The sequence below is a fragment of the Sciurus vulgaris genome (genome assembly GCF_902686455.1).
Source record: "Sciurus vulgaris genome assembly, chromosome: 9".
Taxonomy (NCBI): domain Eukaryota; kingdom Metazoa; phylum Chordata; class Mammalia; order Rodentia; family Sciuridae; genus Sciurus; species Sciurus vulgaris.
This window is the reverse complement of record NC_136469.1, coordinates 22601825-22629606: the sequence shown is the minus strand read 5'-3', so window position 1 is coordinate 22629606 and position 27782 is coordinate 22601825. Positions and strand designations below refer to the sequence as shown.

The following is a 27782-nucleotide window of genomic DNA, read 5'->3' as shown; positions in this document are numbered from 1 at the left end:
ACTCCTAGATATAAATTTACATTTAAATTTTTATCTCAGTGAAATAAGTAACCAATTTTACATAAATCTTATTGATAATAGGTCCCATAATAGAACATTAAATGATAAAAATAAATCCCCAATAAAATGTACCCCTTAAGTTTAAGATTACCATTACAGACAAGTTTATTCTGGAGAACAGCAGCGCTTGATAAATTCCCTGCTTTAAAAACTTGTATACCTGGAAAATATAAACACATTTAATATGCAACTAGTGACCATTTTACAATTACCTTAACACTTTTATCTTACCAAATCTTAAAGAAAAATGTAGACTCTGTAACACAGTACAATACTCTATAACAGTTGTTTAGCCATAATTGTATACACCCCAATTTTTAAGACTAATTGTTCTAAAGAATAAAACTTAATAGACACAAATTTAAGAGTAAATTGGTGTTTTAAATCCTTGTCATTTTACCATGTCAATTTTACCATATAGATTAGACTTCGGTTTATATCAGAACATTAGTATTTTACCTTAGGAAAAACCTTAAATAGCTTTAACTGATTGTCTCACATACTTGTAACCAACTTAGTTACACACAAACTTGCTCAAACTTTCTCTTCACTTACACAGACTTCCTTAGCACTTACTTAGACCTTCATGTATTGCATCACACAAGCACTTTCTTACCCAAAAACATTTCCTTTTTCCTTCTATTAAATATATATCCATACCCAGAACCTTTTATTTTTCTCTTTCCTTTCTGTCGATACCTTTTTGTTCACATTCTGAAACAACTCTCATGAAATTTCTGAATTTAGATAAATTACTCCATTTTAACAAGATAAAATACTTGTTGTTTATAGTACTCTAACTGAAGCACAGTGAGAGGGGAGATGGTAACTCTAATTCCAAACCTTAGAGCTCCTTGGAGCTTTGCAGAACTGGAGGGGGAGCAGGGGAAATGGTAAGGAAGCAGATGGAACGCTTATCCTCCAGGTTGGGGTTTTACCTGTTAGGACATAACTCTTAATAACCTTGTTTTTAGTAATGACACAAAGCAATTTTAAACACTTTTTAATTTACCAACCTATGAAAACACCAATAATATTTAAGTATGATACCCCATGGAATTTAAGGACTTAAGAGTACTTAATGTTATTTAACAATTAGCATTTTAACTTTGCAAATTAATCAGATGCCTTACAAACACATTAGAGAAATCCCATACATGTTAACTCTAATTCACTTATTCTGTAAAAACCAAGATATCAGACAAGTGTCCTGAACAGTATTTGCTGTCTCTTTCCTGTTGAAGAAAAGTCCTAGAAACAACTGATATTAGACATTGTTTAACATCAACATTGCATTAGTTTGACCACTTAGCCCAGGAGTTTAAAATGCACGTCTTTTTTTTTTTTCCCCCCTCAGGTTACTCCCCCGTCTCCCACTGAAACTGCTACAGTTCACATTCGATACAGGCTTCAGCAAGGCCAGGCAGCGGGGAGGGAGGGATTGCCCAGGACTTTTTAACCCTTTTTTTTTTTCTTGGTTGAGAAATCAGGTTAGGTTTGAATGCAGAAAATCACAAAACATTATTCCCCACTACTTTTGGGGAATGGAGCTGCTGAGCTCTCCGCCTAGGGGGATTGGAGTAAACAAATCTCTTAGGAACAAGGAGAAGGACTGTAAAGTACCCTGCAATGAGTATCCCTAAGCCTAAGAATAGGGGACCTGAGGGAGGACAAAGGGAGCCCATCCTCCGACAAACAAAGAACACCAAACACCAAAACAATATAAAGACAACAGACACTAACACGTCCAAGCACACTCGTCCGAGCCTACACTTGAATAGGCAGCCAAACGTGACCTCTGATGGGGTAGGACCCTGCGTCCACTCCCGCCTGGGTAGAAGGAGCACTCCGTCTCCTTCGTTCCGAAAAACCACAGTCAGGTCCTCCTGACTGCCCTCCACCCATGGAACGTCTTCCAGGGCTGCAGCTTGCGGGCCCGGGGCGTCCCCGCTTCCACGGCCAGAGGGTCCTTACGGACCACAGAGGCGCTGCACGGAGAGGGATTCCACGTCCTCTCCCATTGTTTCAAACCGAAACCAAAACTCACATGCACACTGCGGCGCCGCACACAAACATTCAACACTCACACCAACGTACCTCCAAGGGGTCTTCGAGCTCCTGGGGTCGCCCACTCATCCCGGACGAGCTCCCAAATGTAGGATCCCCAAAAGGGAGACCCTTACTCGAGTCTCAGGATGGCGCGCTCCAGGAAGCACGAGAGACCGGCTTGATGCAAAAGCACGAGGCACTTTAACAACGGAGCTCCGGGCCAACACGTATCTCACGCAGGAGATAGAGGAGTTGACCACGAGGCTCAGAAATCAGGGGTTTATATAGGAAAAGTTAGGGAGTTTGGCACGGGTACACATAATTGGCTGATTCAAACATAAGTGGGCACATGACTACATTGATTACATCAGCAAGTAGTACGTGCAAATTGACATTCCAGCAATGTGGTAGGGCAGTTTATTTTGGTTAGCAGGGGTCAAGTTAACCTTCAAGAAAAGGGAAGAAGGGGGAAAGTGGGTGACACCAGATGGTCCACGGCCTTGTGGAGATTGTTTATCCTCCATGGCCAGTTAGTTTTTGATGCTTTGGCAGTCTTATTTTAGGCTTGTTTAGGTATGTTCAGGCCTCAGGCCTGTCCCTCTTTGATTCTTTTCCTAAGTTCATTTGCTAGACTACAGATTCTGTGCTTTAATTATGGGCACTTAAATTTTAACTCCTTCAAATGCACTGTTAGCTATTTCACCCAACTGTGTTCTGTGAGCACCAGAACCTCTTCCCCGCACCCTGCCACCATGTAGTGTCGATCACTGATCAGTCTCCAGTTCGATCTCTCTCCATCCCTCTCTCCTCCTTACTGACTCAGCCTCTGGTAACCACTATTCTACTTTCCACTTCTATGGCATCAACTTTTTTAGATTCCACAGGAGTGATAGGATACAGTACTTACCTTTCTGTATCTGGCTTATTTCATAATGTCCCCATGGCCCATCCATGTTGTCACAAATGGCAGAATTTCATCCTTGTCATGGCGGAGTAGTTCTCTACTGTGCATATACATCGCATCCTCTTAGTCCCTCCACCCACTGAAGGGCATTTAGGTTGATTCCATTTCCGGGTTATTGTAAACAGTGCTGTAGATGTCTCTTCCACGTGCCAATTTCCTTTCCTTTCCATATGTGTTCAATATGGGATTGCCAAATCCCATGGCAGTTCCAAGCTGTTTTCACAAAGGCTGTACTAATTCACATTTTTATCAACTGAGTATAAGAACTCACCACCTCCTCACCAGCACTCATTGTTTTTGCTTTTTGATAATAACCATTCTAACTCACTGACCCCTGAGGTCTCATCTCCTTATAGTTCTGATTTGCATTTCCTTGATGATTAATGATGTTGAGCATTTCTTCACATAGCTGTGACCATTTGTATATCTTCTTTTGAGCAATATCTATTTAGGTCTTTTGACTGTTTTATTTGAATTATTTGGTTGTTTTGTTGTTGTTCTTGTTGTTGCCATTGAGTTCCTTTTAGATTCTGGATATTAACCCAGTGTCAGCTGTATAATCTGCAAATATTTTCTCCCCGTCTGCAGGTGGTATCTTTCCTGTGTTCGTTGTTTCCTGCTGTGTGGAAGCTTTTCAGTTTGCTGTAATCACATTTGTCTATGTTTGCCTGTGTTGCTCATGCTTTGAAGGCTGTCTAAGAAATCCTTGGTTAGGCCAGTGTTGTGCAACATTTCCCTTATGTTTTCTCCTAGTAATTTCATATTTTGGGGTCCTGTTTTTGTTGGGGTTTTTATGTGGTGAGAGACAAGGGTCCAATTTCATTTTTCTGCATAGGGATATCCAGTTTTCCCAACATTGTTTATTAAAGAGACAATCTTTTCACCATTGTGTGCTCTGGGCACATTTGTCAAGAACCAATTGGCTATAAACGCATGCATTTATTTCTGAGCACTCTGTTTCGTTCCATTGGTCTGTGTGTCTGTTTTCACGTCAGTACCATGCTGTTTGGATTTCGACAGCTTTGTATATTTTGAAGTCAGGTCATGTGCTGCCTCCAGGTTTATACTTTTTTCTCAAGATTGCTTTGGCTAATCAAGGCCTTTCGTTGTTCCTTACTAACTTTAGGATTGCTTTTTCTATTTTTATGAACAACAACATAGGAATTTTGATGGGCATTGCACTGAGTCTGTGGATCACTTTGGTTAGTATGGACATAAAGCCAATATTAATTCTTCCAATCCATGCATATGGGATACACAAATTAATAAACCTGATACCTCACATTAATAAAATGAATAAAAATTACATAATATTTTAACAATTTTAATCAGATACAGCTCACACACCATTCAGTTTACTTAGAGTATACAATTCAATAATTTTTAGAAAATGACATACCCAAATGTTTACTAAATTAGCAATGCTGGAGGTAAGATGATCTAGAAGGGCTAATGTTTATCCAGTTCCTACACTGCAGGATCTGCAGTTCTCTTCAAGTCATTGTGGCCTTCTGAAATTGTTCCTTCTTCCAGTTGCCTTGAGCAAATGAAAGGTTAAAGGTGAATCAAGTTTTCCCTGAAGAACGTGTGTATGTCATTCGCTCTGTCTAATTTCCACAACCGTTCTACTTAAGTTGAACACATCTTATTTTTCCTGGAAGAAGCAAAAGAGCAGATTGATGCTCCATGCTGTCCCTTGAGAATTGTGAACCCTTCTTATGCTAGTGCGGTGGGGTGGACCCAGGAGGTAGGGTCCACACACATTTCTCCACTCTAGGCCTCGGTAACCACAAATGTACTTTCTGAATCTATAGGTTTGCCTTCCATATAAATGAAATCTTATAATACACAGTCTCCAATTTGGCTTCTTGCACTTGGCATAATGTTGTCAAGGTTATCTATGCCAGACAACGTATCAGCATTTAATTCCTTTTTATGTGCCAATAATATTCCATTTTATGAATATAGCACTTTTACTTATCTGTCATCAGTTGATGAACATTAGGTTGTTTCCACTCTGGGGATATTAGAAACAATGCGGTTAAGAGCAGTCATGCACAGGTTTTTGTATAGAGGTTAGTTTTGCAAGGATAAAATTTCTCTTGGGTATACACCTAGGAGGGGAAGCCTTCCCCTCAATTTTGAGAACACAGGACTTCTTGCTATCTATTCTCATGGCTGCCCTGGGAAAACTTTTATTTCAGTAAGAATAATAATAAGTGGCAATTGATAGAAAATCAGTTGGATTTCTTTTGAGAACACATTTAAACTTGGACCTTTTAAAAGTTTGTAACTATTATGGAGTAAGAAATTTTTAGTGCAGTGCCTTGGAAGAGCTCATAATCTTCAGTTGTGATCTGTTCTCTTAGGAAACTTCATAGCTTCATTAAAAGTCTTCTAAGGAGTATTGGTCATTTAACACAGGGCTTGTATCCATGAGATGGCAACTGTGGGAAGACTCAGTCAATTGACACATATTCCCTAAGAAGAGTTTTCCTTTCATGTTAATACATGAATATTATGAGCATTATGAAATAGAATACAGAATTCACAGGGAATTTTTAAGGTATCTCTGAGACTTCAAAGCTCATAGCCTCTAGCTGTGCTTCCAGCACCTAGTCCTTGCTCCTCCTCAGGACAAGTTCACTCTCAGGTGCCCTTAGGGAAATTTCAGTGTAAGGTTGGAGAAGCTCTGATGGAATGAATTTTTTTCCACATGGTTTTGATATGAATTCAAAATAATTGAAATGCTATTTCCTGAATGGAGCCCTATGAAACTAGCAGTTCCACAGGTGTAACAAGAAAAGAGAAAAGAATCTTGTATTTAAGCAACTTTAAAAAATATTGAGGGGCTGGGGAGATAGCTCAGTCTCAGTAAAGTGCTTGCCTCACAAGCACAAGGCCCTGGGTTCAATCCCTAGCACCGCAAAAAAAAAGAAATATTGAGCTCTGAGTTTAGTTTAAAATTCATAGTTTCCTTAACTCAGAATTTCTCAGATGTCAGAGTTCTCTCGACCACTGTTTAAAATGAAAGATCTGGAACTACCTTCCACAACCCCCAAACTGTGACCTCAGTCCATGGGTCCTTAAGCCTATAGGTCATTTTGGCAAGATTACATCTTTTTTATCTCAAAAGTTAAATTGTAAAGTGATCAAAACAATCAATTAAAAATCATTCAAATGTGTGTGTGTGTGTGTGTGTTTAACTCAGGAGCACTCAACCACTGAGGCACATCCCCAGCCCTATTTTGTATTTTATTTAGAGACAGGGTCTCACTGAGTTGCTTAGCGCCTTGTTTTTTGCAGAGACTGGCTTTGAACTGGAGATCCTCCTGCCTCAGCCTCCCCAGCCACTGGGATGACAGATGTGCACCACCAGGCCCGGCCATCTTAACGTTAATTTTAAAGGACTGAGAGGAGATTCCTGAGAGGGCTTTCTCTGGGGGCAAAACATTCCTATTTTATTAACCACTGAATACACTGTTGTATACCTGCCATGGGTTTGCTCTCACTTTCTCGTGTGCAGCTGCATTGGGCAGGCCAATATTGTGACCTGACTGTTTAATCTGAGTCATTTTGTGATTAAGTGGCTTCCTGCTGCTGTGCTCATGCTGGTTTCTTCACTTGCTCTCAGCTCTTTAGCTTGTTTTCTTTCTAGGCCTCATATTCCCTCAAACTAGGGATGGCATTCTAGAACACAGGTTTGGAAACCTAATTCAAGAGTCATTATATGGCAAGGGGAGTCTTTTCTCTCCTCGGTCAAGGAAAATGGAGCCACTTCAGTTCAGTGGAGTTCATTGCTTTATTCACAGAAGTTTAGGAAGGAACATGGGGTCGGGTAGAGTGGTGAGTGTGTGTGTGTGTGTGTGTGTGTGTGTGTGTGTGTGTGTGTGTGTGAGATAGAGCAAACTGTGCACCCTGCATTTAATGGAAAGCAAGTACTTCTAGAAGATGGTATGAGCCAGCCTTTGGTTACTGTGACAAAATACATGAGATAATCAACTTAAAAGGAGGAAAAGTTTGTTTGGGTTCATGGTTTCAGAAGTTTTAGTCCAGGTCACTGGCCTGTTGCTTTGGGCCTCTAACAGCATAGTACATCTCAATGGTAGTAAATGGAGGAGAGGACTGTTCATGTCATGGCAGCTGGGAAGCAAAGAGAGAGAGAGGAAGAGTCTGGGGTCCCCTTCAAGGACACAGCTCCTGTGTCCTAACTACTTCCACTAGGGCTCACCCCTCAAAAGTTCTCACCACCTCCCAATAGCACCAAGCCAAGGACCAAGTCACTGGACATGTGAATCTTGGGAGACATTCCAGATCCAGAATATAGCAATTAGGAACAGCTTGATTCATCCCAGTTTGTCCTTTCTTTTTATTTTTACCAACAATCATTTCCCCCTGGCAAATCTGTTTTTAACTGGGCTTTTTAAAATGTTTTCCCCTAAGTGCCTTGTACTTGAAAATCTTTTCCTGGTGGGTATGTCCCCCAAATCTGTTTTTTTTTTTTTTTTCTTTTTTTTTCTTTGGTGCTGAGAACTGAACCCAGAGCCATGTTCTCACCCAATCAGTTTAAATAATGTTTTTTTCATTATACTCCCAATTATTAATGGTAGTTTGTAGACAGAGAGATTCTTTGGGTTGTTATATTAAATATAGATTTTGACTGATAATTTTCTTAAAAGCATTAGTTCAACTCCTACACACAGTTTTCTTATTCAAGAATTCTCACTCTGTGCACCTCCTACTGAGAAGAGTAAATTTTGTTTTAATTTTTCTGATATTTTGATCATTCTGGTAATCCAAAGAGGAGAGTACTCTGCTTCTACACTTGTTTAATACATATACAAGATCCTTGTGACAATATTTGCAGTATTAATCAAATTACCTGGAAAGTTTTATAAAAACACACATTCAAGCCAAAGCTCCAGAGAAGTTGACCTAATTTGGGGAAAATTCTAGGCCTGGGTATTTTCACTCCCCTGGCAATTCTAACGTGCAGTCAGGTTGGAAACCGAGGTAGGCCGAAGTCTAGGCTCAACCCATGGATACACTTTCTGTAGAACCTCTTCTTCCTGTGGGTAGGTGGGGCCTGTGGCTTACTTCTAATCATCAGAATGTGTCAGAGGTGATGGGACGTCATCACTACAATTAGGTTTACATGTATGTGTGTGTGTGTGTGTGTGTCCCTCTTGATACCAGGCTCTAGAATAATCTTCCTCGGGCCTTAAAGCAGCAAACAGTCATGTCCATGTGGCAGGAGGAGCAGGAAGCCTGTGGCAGCTCAAGGCAGCCTGCCAATAACCACTAAGAAGCAGTTGGGACCCTCAGTTACCCACGTGAAAATCAGTTCTGCCAACATGTGAACAAGCCAAAGCAAATTCTCTCTTCACCGAGCCTCCAGATGAGAAGACAGCCCAACCAGCACCTGGAACATAGTCTGTTGAGGCCCTGAACAGGATTCTAGCTATGCAGAGCCTCGACTCCTGCAAAACCATTGAAGTTCAGAAATAATAAATGTGATTCTTTTTCTGTTACATTTTGGCGATTTTTACATGGCAACAGATACAGAAACCACTCTAATAATTATTTCAGAGATCTTTGTAATTCAATTTTGTTCCTTTGTGCCCAAAATACAGAGTGCAGTTAAGCCCTAGTATTCTGGACTCTGGAGTCAGTTATTCCATTTATTTCCTCCAAGTTCTTTATGTCACCATCAGAAGCAGGAGGATCAGCACGCACAGTCCTCAGCTTGATCTCACAGGACTCAAGAAGGTTGAATGGGAGTGATCCCCAGTCCATTTCATTTGCCCTCTACTTTCTCTGTTGTCTGTTGTGGCTTGAAACAAGTAGTAGAGCCCTGAAGGAAAAGACAATGAGGGGAAAGCAGGGTCTCCTTTTCTCAGACTTAACAAATAGAACAAGTTTTCAAGAGTGAAGAAACAACTGCAGAGACCACTAACGTGGGCATGCACCCATAGGAAAGCCCTCTGCCTTCACCAGTCGCTCACCAAAGGCCCAGAGCACTAGGCTCCTCTCCTCTGTAGACCCACGGTGGCCCTGTGGGACTCATGCCTACAAACAGCATCAGGTTTTCACTTGAGAGATAATTCTCCTCTTCTCCTTAGTGACATGTGTCCCTCAGAAGTCATGCCATTTTTCTGCCTTTGTCCAGTGAAATATATGGGAGTGAGGCATTACTTTAAGATTTTAATCAGAAACTTCCAGGGTCTATGAAGTTTTATTACAGAGATATGGTACAAGTAAAGAATACGTCAAGAAACCTCTTCACAGGTTCTATTATTAAATAATCATTCTTATATTTTAAATTTTAAAAAGAGAGTATATATAAATGCTAACCAGTCTTCTAGAAACTGGCAAAGCTCATGTATACAGAGACAACGAAGGTGAGGGCGATATGTGGAAAGGGTAAAGATGAATCAGAAAGAAAGGCAGGGAGAGAGGGAGAGAAAGAGATCTCCTGATCCGCTGTACAGCAGCTGACTACAATCAGGTGCTTTTATACATAGCAACAGGAGGGGTGTGTTCGTCAGCTTTGCATCACTGTGGCCAAAACTCCTGACAAGAACAACTTAAGAGGAGGAAAAGTTTATTCACCGTTTCAGAAGTTTAGTCCATGATGGGCCCAACTCCATTGCTTTAGACCCAAGATGAGGCAGAACATCAAGGCGGAAGGGAGCCACGGAAGAGCTCTGCTCATCTCAGGGCAGCTGGGAAGCAGAAAGAAGGAAAGGGGAAGAGGCCACAGGGAAGATGTCCTCTTCCAGGACATTCCCCCAGTGACCCACCTCCTCCGGCCACATCCCACCTACCTACCGTTACCACCAGTCAATTCATTCAAACAAGGATGGACTGATTAGGTAACAGCTCTCGGAATCCAGTCATTTTTCCTCACAATATTCCTGCATTAACAGGAACTTTTGGGAGGCACCTCTTATCCAAACCGTCACAAGGGGAGCAAGCATGAAGGAAAGACACAGAACAAAAGTCTGGATTATTCTTTTGTGTAACTTTCCCACTCACATTTCTTTCCATATCTGAATGCTCCTTACAACCATACAATAGTGTGCTGTGTTGAATAATGCAGAGAGATAATTCATAAAGTGGTATACAGAATCTAGTCTTCAAAAACCTATTTCATTCTAGTAAAATAGATTTTAAATGATTTTCAGCTACTTGTTTACCATGGCTGCAGGCAGTATGCAGTTTCAGGCCGCCACTAAACATGATTCAGCTGTGACCTACTCTGCCACTTTTGATTTTTGCCACTTAGAGCATCATTCAAAATGATGCCTCACAGACTCACTCCATTTTCCCCAAGCATCTGTAAGATTTATGGATTTGATGGTGGATTGCTTTAGTGGATCCCACTGGGGCCGTTTAGAGCTTGTGCCTCTTAAAAGGCTTTTTTTTTTTCTTTTCCTAGAGAAAAGAATATTTTACCCAAGAGTTTGTAAGTTGAGTGAAAGCTTTTCATTTATCTAGCCAATGTTGATTCGTGGTCTGGCAGGAAGGAATCGTTGGCAAATGGAACGCTTCCCTTGGAAAGGAAAGTTTAGTTTATATCCTTAGCCTGATACGTGCTTGCCAAGAATGAGGCTAATGACATCTGTTGAATCCCTGGCTTGCCCATTTTGTAATGTGTGGACTAACAATGGATTATTGCTGCAGAGTTTTGTCGTGGAGTAAAGTAAGCTTTAGCATCCAACCTTTCCTCCCTAATTATTATTTTCATCAAACATCATAAAGAACTCTATGCCAGAGGTCCTCTGTCTTTCTTGGGCTAAGGTTTGACAAAACCCACTTACAGCAGTCAGTGAACATCCTTGGTTCCCAAATCTGCCCTGCCATCAATAGAATTTTATTTTATGCCTCCCAAGATTTCTCTTTTATCTCCTCTTTTTTTTCATGTGGCCCTTCAATTGGCTCTCCTTTCCTTAACATTTGTCAAGCAGAGGTTCTTGAAACCTTGTGCCTTTAAGTACACTGTGCACATAAGCAGAGATAAGGATGTGACATTTATCTCTATATTCTTAGAGAATAAATGATTCAGGTTTTTATACCCAGTACTTCTGAGCCACTAGTCACTGACATTATTAGCACAAACACCCAGGGAGCCGTATCCTGCGTTAGACACCCATAAGGATGTGTCAGGACTTAGTTCATTGAGGAATTCTGCCTTCCTAGGATGCACAGTCCCATATAGCTTTCCAGGAAATGTCCATCTATGAAACTCTCTCTTTTCTGATGTCAGTCAAATACAGACCTACATGACAGAGTGACATGAGCAATTTATAGAACATACAAAAGGGACAGTGAAAAAACTTAAATATTATATACTATAGGAATAATTTGTCATTTAAATTTATTATTTAAAAAGATGTATGTAGAATAATACTCTCAAAAATCAGTTCACAGTCTGAAGGCCCACACAGTTTTGTGGAAGCAGCTCTTAGAATCCAGCCTAGGCTTCATACTATGATATTGCTAGAAAAATTTAACCATTATCCACTTGTGAAGCACCACATTTACAAACTGTACATAGGTTAAATTATTAGCAGGGCTCATTCCATACTTTCAATCTATATTTTGGTCAATTCTTCTCCAGGAAGCATTCAGTCATTCGACAGGCATTTATGAGCCCCTGTTCACTACTGCAACAGTGCTACGTGCTCCAAGATGAAGAGACTTGCACAGTCTGCTCCAAATCTAGAAAGAGAATAACATGCAAACAATGAACCACAGGAGCTCAGTGAGAGGTGCCTGCAAAGAGAGCAGAGACAAGTCATTGCCCAAGGAAGCTTCCTTGAGTGGCAGTGTTCAAATTGGGCCTTCGGGGCTGCATAGAGTTTGAGAGCTTTGGAACGGTACTCTAAACCTGACAAACTACACATATCTTGGTATATCTGGCTTATCAGCTCCAAGGCTGGAAGAGGAGATAGGAGATGATGGAGAGGTAGAAAATGATCCAGGTTATGAACTTTGCATATCTTTTGATATATTTGCTAGCTCTGTGACCATGAATGAGGCAGTTACTTACCGGCAGGAACTCATTTATCAAATACCAAGTATGCCCGCTCTCACTCTTGAGGTGGTGGTAGGATTGAAGTTTCACATGAGTGGACGTGAAAGGACATGATTACAGTGTGCAGCCAGGGTTCAAGTGGCACTTCTGGATGTGCCAGTGAACTTCTGTACCCAGACAGTTCATGTGCCTTCTGGAGAACCCAGCTCCTCACACGTGAGGCCTCTAGAGAGCTAGGAGTTCACACCTAATTTCTCAAACCATACCGATTTATGCTGAGGAATATTGTTTGCCCCACTCTGGGACATAAGATAGCATATTTTCTCTACTTCTGGGATAGCGCTGTGTACTGAGAGAGGCAGAAGGAATTCTACTCCCTCCTCTGATAAGTGGGCAAACGAGGTCCCAAGAAGTAAGTGCATCCAGGGTCGCCTCTAGTTAGTGTCGCTGAGACTCCAGCCCAGGTCTCTTCCCTCGGAGTCCATTTCCCTTCCAGTCACCTCTCTATATGTCATCGAACTGTGTGAACTTGCTGACATTCAACTATTTTTTATTTGAAAAAATAAAAATTTCTATGATTCATAAAGTAGAATTCATCAATCTGCTCAACTTCCTGTCCACATCCTATCTCCTTCCATGACCGCTGCAGTGGAGAAGCCTTCCCGTCCCACTCGGAACCTCACAAACTTAGGTTTAGGGAAATTCAAAATTTTCCAAAACTTCCACATCCAGCATTACCTATGATCCTTATAACAAACTTAACACAGAAGGGGAGAATCCCAAGAAAAAAGATAGCACCAAATTAATATTTTGGAAGTAAATGCAAATAATTTCAAACAATAATCAGTAACTGATGATACTAAGGATAGGTGATGCACCTGGACATCGCACTTAACCATGCAGGAACTTGTTCCCTTGAGCCTGATGGGCAAGCTCAGGTCCCTCCTTAGTCTAGTAGGCAGTGCCAGAATATACTGTGTCTGTGTCTTCCTGCTAATGGTATTTCATGACTGTCAAGGAAAAAAATATTAATTTGCTAAATGACTCAGGACACAGCATACCCTGGTGTCCCTGGCTCCAAAGCAGAGGGATCAAACATAGTCTTCACCTCCAATGGTGAAGAAAAAGAAAACAGAGTGAGATAAAAATGAGGAAAAGGAATTTCATACACTCAGTGTATGAAATACTCAGTCACTTTCTCTAGACTGCATCCAAAAATGAGTGTGATTATTTTGATCTCCAAATAGAAAGTTGTAAATATGCGAAAAAAAATGTTCAACATCTTTAAAAATTAGAGAAATACAAATTAAAACAACACTGAGATTCCATCTTACTCCAGTCAGAATGACAATTAACAAGAATACACTTAACAATAAATGTTGGCCAGGATGTGGAGGAAAAGGTGTCCTAATACATTGCTGGTGGGACTGCAAATTAGTGCAACCACTCCAGAAAGCAATATGGAGATTCATCAGAAAACCTGGAATGTGGCCCAGCTATCCCACTCCTAAATGAAATGGGCCAGTCCCAGGAAACCACAGGCCAAATGTTCGATCTGATATGCAGATGCTAACACACCATAAGGAGAATGCGGGAGGGAAGAAGAGAAGTTCACTGGATTAGACAAAGGGAAATGAAGGGAAGGGAGAGTAGATAGAAATAGGAAAGACAGTGGAATGAATCGGACATCGCTTTCCTATGTTCATATATGAATACACGACCAGCGAAACTCCACATCATGTACAACCACAAGAATGGCAAGTTTTAATCCATGTATGTATCATGTGTCAAAATACATTCTGTCATATATAACCAAAAACATTTAAAAAGTTGTTTTAGTTTATATATATTATATTATATTATATTATATTATATATATTCTCTGGAAGGAAGAGTTTTTCTGTGTGTCCCCTCCTTAAATCCTGAGATGGAAGAAGGCACAGTGCTTTCCCCCTTCCAGTTAATCCATGTGAAGCCCCAACACCCAAACAGAGATGGCTCATGTATTAGGTGTCTCCAAAGGAACAAAACCAATAGAATACATATGTAATTATAGGAAACCTATTACTTTGGTTTCCACCATCTGAGTCTGAATAATCCCACAGTGGATGTCTACAGCTACTGGGAAAACCAGGCGGTATCACAATTAGTCCCAAATTTACATTATTTTTAACCTTTGCTTGTCCCCCTATTGTTCCATGTAGCCAAGCATCTGATGAACTTTTCCACGTATTACCATCATTTCAAAACCCAATCTAAAATCAAACTCCTCTCTGTATCTGCTGGTACTACATCTTAATTGCAATAACACGATGCCCGAGCTCTCTGAATCGTCCCCAACAGCCCTCCTCCCTTGTTCTCTTCAATCATCCCCACATCCAGTCAGTTCATCCTTCATTTCTCTCTAACCCATCCTTTCCCCTTCTCCATCACTGCCCCATGCTTAATGCTCATACTGTCTTGCGAAGACTATCCACATCCTTTCTGAAGGAATTACACTCCACGCGTCTTTTGGCTCTTTTTCTTTTTCTTTCTTTCTTTTTTTCCGTGGTGCTGGGAATCGAACCCCTGTCCTTGTGCATGCTAGGCAAGCACTCTACCAACCTTCGACACATCCATTGATCCACAACTCTCAGCAAAATCCATAGCCCTGGGCCTGATATATTATTTGATTGTGCAGTAATGACTTATAGGATGTATAAATGAGCAAATAAATGGTTTTCTGTACCTAATCAATTTATGCATTCAAAAATATTGATTTGTACTTACTTTCTCCTGCTTCTCATTAAAGTGTGTGCATTGACGTCAATACCACCTTAATGTGCCCAGTTTCTTGTTTCAGTCATTTGCAACTTCACTGTCCAGTGTAGCCTCTGCAGTTCTGTGAAGAAGATATTATTACCTGTTGTCATTATTGTTATTGTCCCTATAAGGACAATAACAAGGAATCTAAAACCCAACCATACTTTGAAGCTTTCTTGAGTTAATATGGTTAATTAGTGGCAGGTGGCCATTTGATTTTCTTTTCAAAGTCCATACTATTTCTATCTCATTTAGTCTCCATTTTTTAATCTGTATTTTTTTGTATGTTTTAGTTGTTGATGAACCTTTACTTTTTATTATTTATTATTTATTTACAGTGTTGAGTATCAAACCCAGTGCCTCGCACATGCTAGGCAAGCACTCTACCACTGAGCCTTAACTCCAGCCCCTTACCTGTATATTTTAATTTGGAGATCTGAATATAGAAGAATTATTTGAGAGGAAAATGCAAAGGGCCCTCCAGTATTATCACCCAGTTTCTGGGTCCTTGTGTAAAGAGAGATGCAACTTGTGTTATCTTGAAACTACAGGCCCTCTTCTCTGAGAACTACCCTTCCCTGCACCCTGGCCCTGCAGCCAAGACCACAGTGAACTGCACCTTAGACAAGCAGACCCAAGCTTGACCTCTGAACTGCTGAGATGCTCTCTTCTCTCAGCTGGTTACATAGAACCAAAAATAATCAAACTCACAATGAATGCGACCACTGCAGGGCAAAGGGGAGAAGGCAGATCCTCTTCAGAAACTGCAGAATGCAGCTAAGGCTCACAGAGAAGTCTTAACCAGAAACCATGTGGCTCTAGGAGGCTGAGATTTAGAGCCGTCTTTTAGGGCCTAAAGATCGTATGTTCCCAAGCCCAGTTTCTTGGGAAATCCAGCTCTACTTACCCCCGCTCTTCTGCTTTGTGTGTGTGTGTGCCTTGCCATTCCTGTAATTACAACCTCAACTGAGAGAGAAACAAGTTCATTGGCGTATGAATCAGGTTTCTTAGCTGCAAGTCCACTGTAGCCATTCAGGCCAAGAAGAAATTCATAATGGAATACAAGTGGGCTTCAGTAGCATCTTTAGGAGGCCAGAGAGACAATGGGAGGATGTGCAGCAAGAAAGGATGGCAGCTGCCACAGTGCGTACTCTTGTTCCTGGACACCTGACCTCTACCACCAGCACCTCTGAAAGACAGATAGCTTTATCAGCACCCTCTCCAAAACGGGAGGTCCAGGCAGTGTCCGCATCCTCACACTGCACACTTCTGAGCCTGCGTGACGTGCTTATCCCCTTACCCATAAAGAAGGCGGCAAGACGAAGCTCTGACCTCTTCCCAGAGGAGGTAGGATTCGTCCACAACAAACTGTCCCAACACAGAAAGGGAGTACAAGGGCTCTAGGTAACATAAAATAACATCGTGCTAACTACATGGCTATATGGAACATACGGGCCTGAAAATGATACTGTACCTTTTTAAATGCTAACTGACTGGCAAAGAATGAAAAAGACACCTGAGGGGACGGGCCTAACTGGTCATGACAGAATGTGGACATATTCATTTTGTAATTGCTCTTCCCTCTGCCAGGAATATCCTTCTTTTTTTTCTTTTTTTCTTTTTTTCTTTTTTTTTTTTTTTTTTTTTTTTTTTTGGCACCAGGGATTGAACCCAGGGATGAGGAAACTAAATGTCCATGATCATGATCACATGGCTAATAAGTAGCTGACCCAGAATTTGAACATGGGTCCATTTGACTTAAGAACCATGACTACAAATATCTGTGTCATGAATACAAAATGGTTGTCTCTAATTGTGCAGACTCTTTTTATTGTTCTTATTCAGAGAGTCCAATCTGTAACAGATTCTGCACAGTTTCCTTCTGCAGATTTGAGTAGCATGGATTGTAGGAGTAAAAGCTGAGAGTCAAAACAGAGCATTGGACTATGAGTCCACAGAACTGGACTTGACTGGCCCGGTCACTAACTGTGTAGACCTGATGGAGTCACTTCATCATCCTGAAACTGTCTAATTATAAAATGAGACTAACATTTACCCTATCTGTAATATGATTGTAAAAATAAAGATCATGTGAAATAACTTAGAAAAAGACACAAACTGTAAACATAACCCATTATTTTGAGTCGAGATTTCAAAATCTACAGGATTATATACATGCAGGATCAAAATGGTTTCAAACTGTCAACATCTTTAAAATAGCAATAGAATTTCTGGTGTGTTTATTTGTCTTGTTTTTATTTATTGGAATATTCATATTAGTATCAATAATGTTATTTTTAAGAGGTAGAGAGTAAACATATGAAAACATGCATCTTGCTGCGGTTACCCATCAGCGTGGGCCTGGCATGCCCAGTAAGCATCATATGTAGTGTAATCCAGTTATAACTGCAGCTGTATGTCTCTTAAGCATGAATTCAATGGTGGTAGCTGGAGAAAGTCCTTCCCTTCCTTCCCCTCCTATTTTTCTGATCACTATATCATGAAAAAAAAATTCCTCCAATCACATTAAATAAAAAACACAGTAAAATCTGATCAGGAGAATTCACAGTCCCAAGCAGTACATAAATCTCAGAACTCGTTTTGTGTGGAACTTTCTCTGTAGCTGTGGGCCAGACCTGCGATATGGAAGGAGAGCTGAGGCCAGCTTCGCCCTGTCCGTGGTCATGGTTCCCCTGGTTAACCAGCAAGGCCTTCCCCTGGAGGGTTGGCCCCAGAGAGAGCAAGAGGAAGAGCAAGGGAATGGAGGGCACAGCAAATCCGGCATGAGGAGTGCTGTGGCCTGCAACGTCAGGTCTCCTGGCAGCTCTTCCAAAGGTGCTTTCAGTGTAGTTGGTGCTTCATGGGTTCCTTGAAGCTTCCTGTCTCCTTACCTGCAGCTCCCGGTCGCTCGCTGCTCTGTAGTCCATGGGGTCTGGCAGTCAGCTCCCAGCGTCCTTCTTGCTGAGAACCCATTGCCTCCTGTCGGGCCCTACTGGAGGCTGACCCACCTTGATCCACCCTCATGCTTTGGCTGTCCCACCCCTGTGGCTGCTGAACCACATCCCAGGGCAGCTCCCTCACCCCTCCCCACTTCAGCTCTTTAGAGAATGAGTAGTTCACTTGGCTGTCCATCTACAGAAGGTAATGGCAGCTCTCCAAGAGGGTCACTGGAACCCACCCCCTCTAGGCTGGAGGTGGACACTGCAGTGCCAGCCCACACCCTCACCTCCTTGAGTGATAACAGAGATCCCCACCCTGAAGCCCGCCTTTCCTAAAGTAGTCTCTTCACTAGTTCTTCTGCTTTGTCCCTACACTGCCCCCTTTGGCTATGCTTCATCTGATTAGGGGTTCAGGAGTTATGGAACTAAGTAGTAAAGCTTTCTCTTTTTTTTAAAGTTTCCCATTTTTTTTATTATTTTTACAGACTGCATTTTGATCCATTGTACACAAATGGGGTACATCGTTTCGTTTCTATGGTTGTGCACGGTGTAGATTCATACCATTCGTGTAATCATACATGTACATATCGTAATGATGTCTGTCTCAGTCCACCATCTTTCATAGCCCCCTCATTTCCCTCTACGTAATCTAAAGTTCCTCCATTCTTCTCTCACCCCCCACCCGCATTATATATCATCATCCATTTATCAGGGAAAACATTTTGCCTTTGTTTTTTTGGGATTGGCTTATTTTACTTAGTATGATAGTCTCCAAATCCATCCATTTATCTGCAAATGCCATAATATTATTCTTCTTTATGGCTGAATAATATTCCATTGTGTATATATACCACAGTTTCTTTATCCATTCATCTGTTGAAGGGCACCTAGGTTGGGTTCCACCATCTGGCTGTTGTGAATTGAGCTGCTATAAACATTGATAAGGCTGTGTCACTGTAGTATGCTGATTTTAAGTCCTTTGGGTATAAACCAAGGAGTGGGATAACTGGGTCAAAAGGTGGGTCCATTCCAAGTTTTCTGAGGATTCTCCACACTGCTTTCCAGAGTGGCTGCACCAATTTGCAACTCCATCAGCACATTTCTCATATGATGCTTGGACTCCCACTCTTTTGGTATTGGACACCTCTACATGGGCACGTCAGGGGAAACTGAGTCATAAAGAGACCTATTTCAACATCATTTTAGAAGTGAAGATTTGCAGCTGCCATGCCCCAGCTGAGGGAGACCTCCCTTTCTTCCAACCCACACATAGTACACCCCAAATAAAGGGCCAGTTTAACCTTCCACAAAGATGCATGTGGCCCAGTATGGACAAGAAGAAATCACAGCCTTAAATCCTTGTCTGCCTCCCTCTAGGGTAGTTTTTAAACATTTAAGTATCTGAGTTCAAGGCCCCATGCTAGGTCCTGAAAGTAATAAACTAAGTAAACATAACATAAGCACTGCCTTCAGGGAACTTCTAGATTAACACGAGAGCCCATGGATGCACCCTAATATAAAGAAGCAAACAACAGTGCAGAGGAAGAAATGGGGCAGGAGAGAAGGAGAGAGGAAACGATGAAGGTCAGGTGTGACCTGCATTTAAGACTGTCAAGCTCTGGTTCTTTGGAACCCTGGTGCCTAAGTTGCTTCATGAAAACAGATACCTAGCTCCCTCCATGTTAAGCAGGGGTAATAGACCGTAGGATGATCTCCTTGATGTTCTCCAGAAAATTAAAGCATTTTAGTCTTTCTCTCTTAAAAAAAAAAAAAAAAAAGTGTTTTGAAACCCATGACTTTGGTAACAAAATACATACACTGATCATTAATTTGATCAAATACTGCCACTGAATTCCCCATTGTCCCTGTCAATTACAGGAGGAAATAAACTGACAAACCAGCCTTTCCACCTAAACTGGGCTTGGATCTCTTTGGAGAAAGAGTACTACATTGTGGACGAAGACTCTGGGTTCTTAAAAGTGACCCTCCAGCGCAGAGGCTATCTTGGAGGAACATCCTTCATCAGTAAGTAACTGGGGATTGGCTGCTGGCAAAAGGTCAGGGAATAATGCAATGCAGGCTTAAAAAATAATAATAATTAGAATAGAATAGATCAAAGGAGAATCAACAATCATCTTGTTTTTTAGGGAACCCCTAAAAACTATGTAAAAATTGTGCTGTGCTCACTATGAACTCAGATAATATCGGTTTTTTATCCTCCTCAATTTTCCTCTTTCTGGCAATTTACATTCTGTTTGTGTGTGTGTGCCTTTTTTTTTTTTTTTTGGTACCAGGAGTTAAACCCAGGGGCACTAAACCACTGAGTCACATCCCCTGCCCTTTTTGTTTTTTATTTTGAGACAGGGTCTCACAGAGTTGTTTAGGGCTTTGCTAAGTTGCTGAGGTTGGTCTTGAACTTGCATTCCTCCTACCTCAGCCTCTCAAGCCACTGGGATTACAGTTGTGCACAACCATATCCAGCTACATTCTCTTTTATAAGTCAACAGAATTCCAGGAAAATTAAGACATTGCCCAGCCATCTTGCAATCCCCAAGTCACTCAATTTCTTTTAAATGTGTCTTTAAGCATATAAGACATTATTATGGTTAGCTTTTGAAGAATTATTTATAAGTATGTTATGCATTATTGGTTTTTGTTTTATTTCTTATGACTATATATAATTATTTTAGCCCTGCCATAAGGTTATAGCTTCTGTGAGAATGTGCAGTATCAAATTTTTTTGTTTTATAAGAACCTAGTACAGAAGTATATCTCTTGGACGTATGTCATGCCCGCATAATGAATCTCATTACATCACTAATAATTAATAATAAAATTGACAGGTATGGGGCGCACGCCTGTAATCCCAGCAACTCAGGAGGCTGAGGCAAGAGGATCGAGAGTTCAAAGCCAGCCTCAGCTATGGCAAGGTGCTAAGCAACTCAGCGAGACCCTGTCTCTAAATACAATACAAAATAGGGCTGGGGATGTGGCTCAGTGGTTGAGTGCCCCTGAGTTCAATACCCTATACCCAAAAATAATAATAATTGTAATTATTGTTCTAATAATGCATTATATTTTCATAACATCATTACCTGCCAGAACTTTCAGAAATCATTTGCCTTCATTTTTATAATCTGTTAAGGAGACAGATAAGGATGTTATCTTCATTTCACAAAGGAGCATTCTGGGTCTTCCAGACAAGCAGGACTCAATCCCGCCGACATATCAGAACTGTTGAAGAGAAGCCAGGAGGTAGTAGGCTAATGAGAAAATGGGCACTCCAGGAAAGAAAACTTTTCCCAAGGGTTCCCCCACCCCCCAGGGACCTTTCCAGGGTGGAGGCTTCTAGACCAGGACTGTTTTCTCAGAAAGATCCTGATTTTTATTCAGGCATTGGAACCAAAGATGAAACGGCAAAGAGAGATAAAGATTTTAAAGGACAGGCCCATCAACAGGTCCGGTTCAACCCAGAACAGACTACAGTCACATGGAAGGTGAGAATTATACCGGACAATGAGTATGAGGCCTCGGAGACTTTCCAGATCATTCTGTCAGAACCTGACATGGCTGCACTGGAGTTTCCAGAAATGGCAACAGTTGAAATCATGGACCCTGGAGACGGTATGTGACATTGATTGATGTATTCTACTACTCAGTACAGGTTCGTGGGTTCATGTTTGACCTTCACGTCTTCTTCAGTCTGTTATCCACTGGATGAAATCTCATTTAGGTTTAAAGTGAAGTGAATCACTTCAAGACAGTAATTCCTAAGAGGATTTTTTTTTCTTTTTTAATGGTACCAGGGATTGAACTCAGGGGCACTTAACCACGGAGCCACATCCCCATCCCTTCTTTGTGTTTTATTTAGAGACAGGGTCTCCCTGAGTTACTTAGGGCCTCGCTAAGTTACTGAGGCTGGCTTTGAACTCTCAATCCTCCTATCTCAGCCTCCCGAGCTACTGGAATTATAGGCATGCACCACCATGCCCAGCAGGATTTTATAAAGAGAGATGAAAATAGAGAGGCTCTTGCCCAGGACTCCTTCAACATACATGTGGTCCTCGCTGTAAGCTTCTGGCATACCCTTGGTTTGGTTTGGAGCAGCCGTCCTCCATTTAGTCCACAGGGCTTATTCCAGGCCATTTTTCTCCACAGGCTTCTGGGAGCCCCTGCCCTGCAGTTCACAAAGCAGTTCAAGTTGAGACTTGGATATCCATTGCCCTCAAAGTGGCTGCTGGGTACCTACCAACCCGTTTTTACAGGTGTTCCTCAAAGTTCTATTAAAGTTGTACATCATATTCTTGAATCCGTCAGTTACTCTTACATGTTCATTCATTCAGCACATATCCAGAAAATTAAACAAACGAACAACAATAACAACAAAAATCTCTAACTAGTAATCGTACTATTTGCTGTCCCATTTTGGCCAAGTAGATTATTCCCTAAAGGGGGCTTTTGGTATTCATCTTTGAAGTAATAGTGAGACATGCTTATTATTATAGTTGTCAAAAAAAAAAGTCAAAGAGCACCACCTGGAAGTACAGAACTTACAACCAGGAAGTTGGCCTCATATTCCACAGGGCTCTGTGAGAAATTCCCTCTATTAGCATGTTCCACACTGCATAAGCAAACATGAGCATATTAGAATACCTACTACAAAGGGGTGGAAAGCTGCCCAGAGCAAGTAAGTCTAGGAACCATTTCATCCCTCAACACTCTTCAAGCGTCCTAATTCACATTAGCATAGTAAGGATTCTGAGAAACTCTCTTGCAAAGAAATCTGTTTAATTTTGTTTAACTGGTTTCCCCAGGCTGCACTTTGTTTTTGTTTTTTGTCGTCTCCAAGGAATATTCTTTAAATTCTCTGAGTTCTACTTTCATTGAAACACAATTTGATAAAAACATCACTCTGTATGCTCTGCACTTTGGCAAAAACCAAAGAAGTAGAAAACAGCCCCGCCACCCCATGAACAAGTCTCCGGTCCGTTTTGTTTGTAACAATGCTTAGAAACATGAATCAATTATGAAGCCCAATATAAGATAGATGGGGAAAGAAGGATGTGGAGCCATCCCCATGGTCCAGAGTATTAAGGTTCATGGAGGATACTGAGTTTGAGGTGAGTCTTAAAGAGCAAGTGGGCTTTGATTAGCACAATGGATAGGAGCAGGTTATCCAGATTGGAAAAATGGGATGTGACTGAAGAACTCAGTACTATGGGATCCGTTTTTAACATGACGATAACTTGAACTTGCTTGAGTTCCTTCATGATGCCAGTTTTTGAAATTGAGAGATGTCAAGGTAGTGGACCATACTAGGGTGTCACTCAGGATCAGTGTTCTCCTAAAAGCTAAGAGCAGTACTGTTGAAACTAATTTAGGGAAGAAAGTAAAGAGGAAAAAATGTAATACATGATAACTAGATAACTTGACATTGAATTCTAGGTTAGCATTAGTTCCAAAAGAAGAGATGATGATCTCCTACAACATTTTCCCTTCTTGCTCACATTGCCAAGAGGAAGAATCTATCTACGTATTTAATATGGGAGTGGGGGGAAGACCTGAGGCAATTATATGCGGTATGATCCAGACAGCTACTTCAGTTCTCCACTGGAAACCATGGATCCAACCTGAAGTTCTTGGCTTTTTTTTTTTTTTAAAGCAAACAGATATTTTTAAATTACACAGTGCATGCTTAATGAATGCCTTGGAAAACATGAAAAATCCCAGAGAAAAATAGTGTAATAATTCTATCAGTAGGACACGACCAGTACTCATACTGCTATCTCGTGATGGTTTTAATGGTGTGCTGGTATATGTGTATACACACATATGCACACGTGCACAGCTCAGTGAATTATTTTAAAAATTGAGGACAAGACCTGTAACTTATTTTTCTCTGCACACTAAGTGGCCCATACAGTTTCTTATCCACAGGGTCTGTTCAATAAATGTTAAATAAGTTATCTACAGATACTGCAGAAAGGTATTTTTCTTCCTTAATGAATCAGATTACCTAATTGTTAAAAACAATTTTGAATGAGCAATAAAAGTAAAGGAGACAATATTAGATCTCTATTTAGAAGACCTAAAATTTTACCTAAAAAGAACAAGGATCACAGTGAGATTTTCCTTTTCATTTTAAGAAGGCCTCTAAAAGGTATTTTTAGCCTTTTTGAAGGGGAGTCTTATAAATTCAATTTCACTGCTTTTCTAGGAGCACTTAATAATGAACAATACTTCCCACTCTTATGATATTTAATATTATTGATCATGCTGGAAAATACCGGGATCAAAGACTACGTGTACTTCTGCTCAGGAGTGTTAAAATATCGCTAACCAAATTTAAACCCTGTTGACGCATCTTCTGCTATCTTTTCTAGAATCAACAGTTTATATTCCTGAGGCAGAATATAAAATACAGGAGAACGCCGGGGAGCTTCTGATTCCTGTGAGACGGTCTGGAGATGCAAGTCAGGAACTCATGGTCATTTGCTCAACTCATCAAGGTAGGAGGCTCCGTGGGGAGCTTGGAGGCAGGAACTAGGTTAACAGGATGCGACTGTGGTGGCCCTGGAGATGTGCAGGTGGTGATGAAGCAGAAGGCAAGGAGCCTGGCCCCTGGGCCACTCGTGTCCAGGGATGCCGCTAACCTCCTTTGCTGACCTAGACAGGCATCCTGGCTGATCTGAGCTGGTTTCAGTCAGATACATTGTCACTTAAAATTGGGATGAAAACATCGTTTTCAACTATCTCACAAAATTTCGTGAGAGTCAAATGAGACACTGTGTATGAGCACAGTTTACATATGATGGTGAAAATATAAATAAAAATAATTCTTATTCTTCATAGTCTGAAATGCCTCGGCGCAACACTGGAAAAGAGTCTGCATATGCTATTCGGTCTCTCTTCTCCTCCCTTTCCATTTTACAACTACAAATGCATCCTCACTGCCTTGGGACCAGGTGTCCTTACAGGTGTCCCAAATAAGGTCCCATTCTTTCTGACTTCTTTACAGTCAGAATTTAGCCTTCCAATGCCCCACCCCCTTAAGCTCATAGTTGTTAACTTATTAGTAACTGTACACTAAGTAAAAATTGTGGAAATAAATGAAGACCACCCAAATGAGAACAACAAAGTTGTTTTAGTCAGCTTGTTCCCTGCTGTGACTAAAAGATCTGACCAGAACAAGTTTAGGGGAGGAAAAGTTTACTTAGGGGCTCACAGTTTCAGAGGTCTTAATTCACAGACAGCTGACTCCATTCCTCAGGCTTAGGGTGAGTCTGAACATCATGGTGGAAGAGTGTGGCAGAGGGAAGCAGCTCATGTGATGATCAGGAAGCAGAGAGAGAGATGCCACTCACCTGTACAAATATATGCCCTAAAGCCACAACCCCAATGCCCGCCTCCTCCGGCCACACCCTACCTGCCTTCAGTTACCCCTCAGTGATTAACTCACTGATTGGGTTAAGGCTCTCATAACCCAATCATTTCTTCTCTGAACTTTCTTGCATTGTGTCACACATGAGCTTTTGGGGGACACCTCACATCTAAACCATAACAAAAGGGCTGTTTATTCAGAGCTTGCTAGAGCAAGGCAAGCCAGCTACTGTCACTTGCATTTGGCAGAAACTCAAAGAAGAGTGAGAAAAATTTATAGCTGAAAATATGGAGGATATCAGGCAAGTCCTGAGTGGCATCTGTTGGCAGAGGGAAAGGCAAGCTAAGAAGTAGCAGGGCTTCCTACATAATTTGTTAGAACATATCTGGCTTTCTTCAGTTAGGCCTAAGTTAGGAGTAGGAACCAAATTTTGGGAAGCTGACAATTATTAGGTCCTGACTATTTGGGGCTGATTGCTACAGACTGTGGCTTGGCTTCTGTTCTATCTTTATAAATAGTATGGCTATTGTCTGCTCATAAAAGATGGATGCTTTTACTTATTGATAAAGCAATATTGGAGAAAGAATTCTTGTTGCTCTTCTTTCTCCCCCACACATTTTTTTAAATACAATTCCCCCATGTCATGGTCTGAAAGTACTAATGAGGGGCTTTTCCATCAAGTAGCAAGCACAGGTTATGTCTGGGCAGACAGAAACTTCTTAAGAGCCTATTAAAGCAGAACTAAAGCAAAAACAAAAAAACAAAGAACTCTGTCACCTTTTTTCAATGACCTGTAGCCATGTGTAGTAGCTGTGCATTACTAATAACATGCAAAGCATGAGCTTGCTCTCCATTCAACCATTAATACAGCTCAAGCACATTTTATTCATTTTATTCACATTTATTCATTCATCCAGGCAATTATGTTTAACATAATTGTTAAACATTTATTTAACAAGATCTCCAAAGAGACTTAAATAACCAACTTGGACTTGCATCCTCTGAGAGAGTGAAGTGCCTACCCATGGGAAGGAGGTGAAGGCAGATGTCACAATGACAAGCAATATGAAAAGATTTAAGTGTTCAGTCTCTCATAATTCTACAAAGAAATATGTCAGTGCAGGGCACTGGCGCGTGCACAGTGGTTTAGTTCTCCAGAAAGCACCCCTGGCCCTGTTAAACCCTTGTTTTTTGTTTTTTGTTTTTTGTTTTTCACTGCAAGTCTGACGCAGGGAATCCAGGGTCAAGGCTCAGTGTCAGTGGGAGCTGGGCACCCGCTGTGCAGGGAGATTTCTGGGAATGCCGCCTTCACACCTGGAGACCCGATGGGAAGCTGGGTCCCACTGAGGAATCCCGTGAGAAGCTAGATGTGGGGTGGCCCTCCCATGTGGGCAGGTGGGGAGAAGCAGCCACGGCCCAAGTGGACCCCTGCAGTTCAGCAGTTTCACCGGATAGGCCGTTTACCACCTCATTTCCCTCATTCACATTTGGGAGATCCTCTGATGGTAGACAGAGACTGTGCCATTGACACCAAGCAGCCCAGCTTGAAGCCCAGAGAGAATGTTTTCTACCAGAGTTGATCTGCGCAGCCTCAGCCACGCTCCCGCCTGCAGGCTAGTGCTCGCGGTTCGCCTATTGTGCACACACGGAGAGAGAACCTGGGGGCCTCCTTCCTGCGATCCTTAGGTGGCCAGCTGCAGAGGGAGGGAGTACTTCACCCCACCTCATTTTTCTCTTCTTGACTTTTCAATTCCCAAATGAAGTAAAACCAAGTTAAAATTGAGCGTTGAGAAAACGTGCATGACGTTGGCAGCATCTGGTGCTTTCAGAGAGACTCTTGGTTAACTGAGAACCGGCTAACATCTCTAGACGTACAGCAAAAGAACAATCGTGAAGAGCTGGAAAGTGCGTCACAAGAGCTTGTCCTTGGAGCTGATTTTGAATAGCTCAAAACAAATTATCTGTTCCCTGCCAAATCCTCTGTCCTCCAGGGCAGAGGAGAATTTATGATTGCCATCTCAGCCGTAGTACTCTGGATATTTCAGAGAGATCATTCTTTTCTGTGGATCATTTCTGCCCTGTGCACTGGAGGATGTCAAGCGACATCCGTGGCCTCTAGATACTTAGTGCCAGTAGCAGCCCCCCCACCTCCAGCTGTGACTCCCCAGAATGTCACCAGACATTGCCTAATGTCCCTTGCAGGGTCAGATCAATCCAACTGCAAGCTACTGCTCTGCAGTGAAGTATTTTAAGCTTGAGGAATCTTTGTGTGAGGACTTGCAGATTGGACAGCTCTTGGCTCTACTTTATTTGTAAAATAGATCTCCCCCATATTTTTCTTCTCATCCTGTGGTGTTTATTTGTTTTTGTTTTTGTTTTTGTTTTTGGTTTTGTTTTGTTTTGTTTTTTATCAGCCCAAGTCAAATATATTGAAATTTTTAAATGATTGACTTAATCCAGTTGGAGAAGACTGGTAAACCACATTTCTGGACCCAATGCCATTTCTCTGATTGGACTTTTTCTCTGGATCATGCTAAGAGGGGGATA

General features: G+C 41.4%; 1 protein-coding gene across 1 annotated transcript in view; it reads left to right on the top strand.

Annotated features, from left to right (window-relative positions):
• Positions 1-27782, top strand: part of FREM3 (FRAS1 related extracellular matrix 3) — a 66201-nt gene that overhangs the window by 20298 nt on the left and 18121 nt on the right. The window contains exons 3-5 of the mRNA XM_079154125.1: positions 19733-19879; positions 21248-21478; positions 24238-24363. Coding sequence (XP_079010251.1) covers positions 19733-19879; positions 21248-21478; positions 24238-24363 — 504 coding nt within the window. The remainder of the gene's footprint in view (positions 1-19732; positions 19880-21247; positions 21479-24237; positions 24364-27782) is intronic.